Below are 7,050 nucleotides of genomic sequence, written 5' to 3'. Positions count from 1 at the left end.
TGGGAGGGAGGTATCTTCTTTCAGATGAAAGGGAAGGGGCCAGATGCGAGTTACTTGATTTCTGGGCAAAACAAAAGATTGAAAACCAACAACAAAAATACTGCGCTCGATTATACGGTTAGGGTGTAAATTTCCTTAGCTACTTTAAGGTTCAACACGAGGCTGATGGTCAACATAGAAAGCAAACAATACTATGTACATATATGTAAAAAGTGTTATAAATAGGTTTTATAAACCATAGATATTATATACATCTTTGATCAACAGCAATCCCGCCCCCCCTCAACTGTTTTCTGTTTGGTTTGGCTTGAGTTTGGGTTCTTTTGGCTAGCTTTTTATTTATTTTATTTTATTTTTCCTGTTTTCTGGTTTCCTTCCTCCCTTCCCTGTGTACGCTCAGAGCCTCAGACGGACTGTCAGGGCACATCATTCGCGTTTCCGTAAGATCACGTAGATGACTCCGCTGAGAAGAGCCAGCGGGAAGGCCACCCAGGCCAGGATGTAGGCAAAGCCGTAGGAGTAGCCAGAGTTCAGATGCCACTCGTAGTGCCTCACCGTGTAGATGGCCGCCGCACTCATCACGCACAGACCTGGGAAAGAGGGACAGGCAGGTGAAGGAGAGTTCCTGCTGGGACAACCCCTCTCCACCACCACCCCCTAACCCTGTGCAGGGAGACCATTTCTAACCCTGGAAGGAATCTGCTTCCAGGTTCAGAATCAAGAGGAGACAGCTGGACGAGATGGGAAAGAGCAAAACAAACTTATTCTCTGGTTCCAATCCAGGCTACTGAGGTCATGAAGGTCCTCTGCATATTTTCTATCCCATTTCTTTTTTTTCTTTGACAGTTGTCAACTCCCAGACCACAAGTGAACATGAGGGTTGCAAGAGAAACCTAAATGTCCCTTTCCAAGGGTGAATGGCCTGGAGGTTCCCGGAAATCTGTGAACCTCCCTACAGTGGCATGATCTAAAGCCAATGGAAGGGAAATGGCATGGTACCATTACTGGTGTCATGGCACAGCAAAGGCATTAATTTTCTTCAGACTTTTGGAGTCTACAGTCTCCTTAGCAGGGCTGCCCCATGAAAGTGAGCTGGTGATGGCTATGGGCACTGCTAAGCATAGGAGAAGAAGAAAAGGAGGTGAGGAGGAAATGAGGAAGGAGAAGACAATACAGGTGGGATGCAATGTTACAAAGGGAGAAGATTATCAAGGACCAGCTCCATTTCATTTGGTGGCCCCAAGATTGGGCCTGTAGCCCAAACACAGATAAAAGGGCCAGTCAGGCTCTTTTTAAAAGGTAGCTCAGGCCAGCCCTCCTTGGCCTGCCAATGCAGTTCTTTGATATGGGAAGAAAGCCTCCACCTCTGGTCCTGGGCAGCAATCAGGATCAAACCCAGTGGTCCATGCCCACATGACAGGCAGCATCCCTCTGCAGGGAGGGGGTCTGGTGACATCAACGCCCCAGCCTGGAGCTGCACAAAGGCTCAACTGTTTCCTCCTGAAAACAGGGTCTTTGAGAAGCTCTGAGTGACTCTATTATAAATCCAGTATTCGTGTGGAATTCATGTGGTTCCAAAGCTCCCAAGGCCCCAGACCACCTACATCTAACCTCACTGCTATTTGGGCTACCATCTTACTGGACACTGCAACTTTGTTTAAACAAAGTGCAGTAGTGGGACTGTGTCACATTAACCATCCTGATAAGATTGCTGTTCTGCAGTTCAGAGGGGGGAAAAAACGCCCACACAAATTGACCCCCAGAAGGAAAGCCACATAATAGTCTTAAAAACTATCGTGGGATTGGGTCCAGGGCTGCCTGCAATGTACAGAAAGTTCAGGAAATTGCAAAGATGTATGTCAGATGGGAACTATAGCTGGTGGATTGCTAGTCAAGGAAAAGAGCAGTTTTGATTTGTGTTAAGGTCCAAGATCCTCAATTGTTTTGCTCTAATGCTCCCTGGCCCACCTCTACAAAGTGTTCATCCTTGTGTTCAAGAAATGATGAGGGCTGGGGAGGTAGCTCAGTAGTAGAACACTTGCCTCGTATGCACAAGGCCCTGGGTTTGATCCCCAGCACCAGGGGAAAAAAGAAAACATGGAAGTATTGTCTTGAGTTATATGTGACTTACCTAACAAAAGCAGTTCTATAAGGAGGAAGGTATTAACAGAGAGCAAAAGGGCAAGAAAATTGCTTATCTTGTGAGCAGGGCTTCCGCACGGGGAGTTTCACCAGCCACTGGCATGAAAAAGTGCCTTGGTAGCCACATGGATTAGCTATGGACCGAAATCACTGGCAGAGAAAAATATCAGGTTCTGTCCTTGAACAAGAGGGACAGAGAGAGGCAGGATGCCCAAGTGTAGCAACTAACTAGATGATGCAGTTTTTACCCTTCACCCTAATAGGAAGGAGTGAATCTAAGCTCAATTTCAATAAGCAATAAGCTTAGACACTTTCAAAGCCAAAATGAAAATACACAATTAGCACTGTTAGGAGGAGATTGATGTTTTAGAGGATATATTACTATTTCAAGGCTCCCTGCCCATTAAGCAATAGATGAGTGTTCTGAAACAAAAACGGAATAAAACATGGACTCTGGCTGGGTACCCTCTGTCTGCAACCCTGGGTAATTAATGTTAGACAGTAGTCATCCCCTGAGCCAAACATTCCTCCTGATAAGTGATGTGACTCCCTGCTTTTCCAGCAACCAGTAGGTGGAGATGTGTCATCAAGGTCCCCAGGGACAAAAGAGGTGTCACAGATGAGCCACCTATGCTTTGGCAGTGACTGGGACTCCTTAGGAGGGTCCCCAAGTCTGGGGACACAGGGCAGCTTTATGTGGCAGGACAAAGATCCTATTCAAATAGCATAAAAGTACTGGGCATTCAGCTCACAAGAGTCTCTACCTGTTTATGGCTGGCTGACTCTGCAACAGCCACTTGAACATTCTCTATTAAGTCCTTTGGAAGAGAAGGAAGGTCTCAAGTCCCTTCAGAGCCCAGAGCCTTTAGAAAGAAGCCACCATGGAGATGGATATGGAGAAAACAACTAAGATAATTCTCCATACTTCCTTAGCATTTCCATTCCCCTGTGTCCAGTAAATGTGTAACGAGTGCCTCCTGTATGCAGGCACTGTCCTAGATGCTGAGAACATCAAGATAAATGAGGCAAGGCCCTCGCATTTAGGGGTGTCTGTTCAGAAAACAGATATATCCATACATACTTTTTATATAGTTTTAGAAGGAGAGAAATGTGCCAGATGCCCTGAGAGTACAGATGGGCATGGAGTCCCCATGGGGCACTGGAGGAGCCTCAGGAGGAGATGGTAATTGAGTTGGCCCTAAAGGATGTATAAGAGGTGGCCAGGTGAAGAGAGGTGGGAAGGGAATTCTAGGCAGAATTCCACTCTTTAGCAAGAGTGAGGCTGAGAAGACAGAAACTATCAGCAGATGAGGATAACAGTATCCCACGTGAGGGAGGCTGGAGAGCTCACTGAGGGCCTCAGTGGCATGTTCAGGGAAACCCTGGAGGAACACTCAGCACAGGAGAAATATGATCAGATGCATGTTTTAGAAAGATGACTCCAGCAGCAATGCAAAAATGGGTGTGGGGCAGGGACAAGGCAGATGGCCCGAAGGTACATTGAGGAAGCTTTTGCATATTTGCCATGCTGTTCATGAGTAAAGAGCAAAGTACCTAGAGGGGTGCAGTACCTATGGGGGATGATGCAATGGCTTCACTCAGGAGTGGCCTGAATCTGGGTTGAGGGAGAGATAAAAGTTGAGCAGGACCACCCAGTGCATGAGCAAAGGCAGGTGGGAACAAAGGAAAGTTTTGGAAGCCCAAGGAATACAATTTCAAGGAGGGAATATTCGATATGGAATGTAATGGAGTGACCCTACATTAAAGATTTTACAGTATACATTAATACTTTACAGTATTCAATTAAAGACTTTACAGTATATTTTGATGACCCCTGCAGAGGCAGCTACAGAAAGTAAAGTGAAGTTGGCTAAGAAAGAGAGGGTCTGGTAAGACCACCTGGTATTGGTGTGATGATGCTCTATCAGTGAGCCACATCCCAGTCCAAATGCTCAATGTTCTATCAATCTGTCTACAACAAAAGAAACAGAATAGATGGAAAAGGTGAGACTCGCTCCAGAGTCGAGTTCTGCCATCTTCTTCGTTTTTCTTAATCATAGTGATTACACATTTAATCTGAGTCAGATTCTGCCACAGGAACACAGTTATCCAATCACCAAACAAATTGTTACTCAGGGGCTTCTATGTGCCCTGCGTGGTGTGCTAGTTTGTGGATCTAAAGTAGTCAAATGACTCAAAACACGCAGATTTTTTTCTCTCTAGGTCCTGTATCTTATATGAATTTCTTGATTTTTTTTTCACCATCTCATGTAATCCAACCCAACAGAGCAAAGGCAAGGATAATTACTATCTAGGAATAGGTGACTACAGGTTCTGAAAAGAAGAAAAACTACAAAATCCACATATAGGATCAGGATACTCCTTCTCTATAAAAAGGGATTTAGAAGAATCTATAGCTTATGAATGGGATTAACTGTCTGTGCAAAGATGTCCTAGAGGACCACATGCTATACCAATAGTTCTCAAACCTGGGGGCACAGCTGAGTCACTCAGGGAATGGCCACACCCCAGAGCTATTGAATGAAAGTCTCCAAGGATGTGCATTGGTATTGTTGGTTTGTTTCTTTGTCTTTTTTTTTTTAAAGTACCCCCAGCTGATTCCAATGTGCAGCTCTGATTGAAAAGCACTGAATCGGAAGGAGCTGCCTTTTGGTGTGCCTTCAGAAAGCAGTCACCTAAGAAATATGGAATCCAGGAAGACAGGTCTTAACTGTGAGGCTTGTGGCTCAGTGCGAACTAGAGAGGTGATGATATGGAAGACCAGGGAGACCGCTAACCCCTCAAGAGCTGTCATCTAGAAGAGGGCAGAGAGGACTCCTAAACAGAAACCAGCCCCAGAAGCCCACCCACCTGCCACCTGCCTCTCCTGCAAGAGCGAGTGTAGAATCCATAAAGATCACAGTGGGCCCTTCAAAGGGAAGCTATGCACATAAACCAGTCTCTTGGGAAACTCAGCTGAGAGCCTGGGAGTTTCCACTTAAAATGCCTCAGTGCTCTGAGGAGTCCTCTGCCCTGCATGGAATCTGCAGATTGTGGTAGGCGTGCTCTTAGATTTTGTCTCCCATGATCAAAGAACTACTTTCTTCTTTCCTCCCTCCCTCCCTCATTCCTTTTGTTCTCTTTCTCTCTCCTTCTCCTTCTTCTCTTCCCTCCCTCCTGATTATTTTAGCTTTTCTGACTTCTTCCTTGATTTCAAGCCATCATTCTCCAAGTGTGCACTAGTTCTTAACTCCAGCTATCCTACCCCTAATTTTCTCTCCTGTTACTATTTTCTTTTTTTCCTTCCAGTACTGGGGATTGGACTAAGGGGTCTGCCACTGAGCAACATCCCCAGCCTTTTTTTTTTTAAATTTTGAGACACAGTCTAGCTAAGTTGACCTTATGATCCCTCCTGCTTCACCCTCCCCCTACTGTATCTGGCTCCAAATACTAACTTCTTAATAGGCCACGAGTTGGGGAACAACCTGACAAGCATGACTTAGAATTGTCACAGCCTCAAGGAGTCAGGAAGTTTGTAAGTAGATTCCCTAATTCTTAGTTCTCAGCCTTGGTGGGAAGACCCTAGAGCCATTTCAAATGCACATTATAAGCATCCTTGGTTCCTAGGAGGCCAATCTTCAGGTCATTTTGACTGGAGTTGACAAGCAGGCACAGAACCTTCTTCAGATTTCAAAATTATAACTGCTATTTTAGTTTGACATTGCTTGCTTCAGATAACTTCCCACTTAAATGTGGACCACTCAACCGACAAACATAACTGAAAATTAGGTCTTGTGAGAGATAAGCAGCTAGATTGGAAGGGGATAAAGAAGAGACAAATCATGTGCTTTTAAATTCAGAGATATTTATGGCAGAGTTCTGAAATGCTTGCACTGAGTTCAGAGGGGGGAAGCAAAGCCGTGAAGCAAGGGTGGATTAGTAAAGTACTTTGGAAGACTGTAAAATCTCCAGACCTCAGAGTTGTTCAGCTGAACAGAAATACTTTAGCCCACAGCGCAGTGACATGTGAAGGGTTCTTATCTCTGGACTTTTTGTTCTGGCCTAGCATGATGTTGCTAAAAAGACATTGTTAGAGGGTTTAAAGTGGAAATATCTCAGTGCAAAGAATAAAGGTGGAAGTTCTGCCTATTCTGAGAAGCAGTTCCACAGTAACTTAGTCCTCAGTTCAGTATTTTTTATTTGAAGACTTCTGCTGGTGCCAGCTCTTATTCATCATAGATGCTTAGAAAGTTTGGAATAATAAATGGGACAGATGAATTGACTTTGCACCAGAATTCAGTTTTAATAAAAGATAATAAAAAGGCAGCTATTAGGCCTTTGATTTTACGTTCCTGATAATTTGGGGCGGGAGAGGTACCTAACTGGAGGGGTATGGGAGGGGTTGTAACACTCGGCAGTCCCTGCAATGAGTGGGGTGACCTTCATGTACCCTGTCTTAGGTTCAGCTTATTCATCAGCAAAACAATAAGCTTCCATAAATTAAATTAAAAATAATAAAATGAAAATTCTGGTTCCTAAGTGTATTTTAATTGATAATGAGCTACAGATGCAATGGGTATGATCATTTCATTTGATATCCAGCTATGTCATCAGTGAGCAAAAAAAAAAAAAGAAACCCTAGAAGGTATTAAACAGTCTTCTATATTATGTCTGGAAACAGACTCTTTGCTTTACATATACCTAGAAATGATGTCACATTGCATAATTAGCCATTTCACAAAGCTGGTGATACTCGAGGAGTTGGCTTGGTACAATAAAACCAGGGCCAACAACAAAACAGTGTTTGGCTTTAAAATCCTGAGATCCTGAGTATTGAAATGTATTGAAGTGTTTGGTGAAAGGGTGGGGGCTCTTTCTTGGGAACTCTCTGGCTTCTAGAAAAGGTCA

At 44.2% G+C, this 7,050-nt stretch overlaps 1 protein-coding gene across 2 annotated transcripts in view; it reads right to left on the bottom strand.

The window, feature by feature from the left end:
• Positions 1-286: 286 nt before the first annotated feature.
• The window catches only part of Pmp22 (peripheral myelin protein 22), a 31,540-nt gene continuing 24,776 nt past the window's right edge, over positions 287-7,050 (bottom strand). For both annotated transcript variants that reach the window (XM_026409414.2, XM_026409413.2), the window contains exon 5: positions 287-590. In XM_026409414.2, coding sequence (XP_026265199.1) covers positions 427-590 — 164 coding nt within the window. In that variant the 3' untranslated portion in view covers positions 287-426. The remainder of the gene's footprint in view (positions 591-7,050) is intronic.

Source organism: Urocitellus parryii, chromosome 7 (assembly GCF_045843805.1).
Source record: "Urocitellus parryii isolate mUroPar1 chromosome 7, mUroPar1.hap1, whole genome shotgun sequence".
Classification (NCBI taxonomy): Eukaryota; Metazoa; Chordata; class Mammalia; order Rodentia; family Sciuridae; genus Urocitellus; species Urocitellus parryii.
Note: the sequence above shows the minus strand (reverse complement) of the source record. Positions and strands in the feature narration are given on the sequence as shown.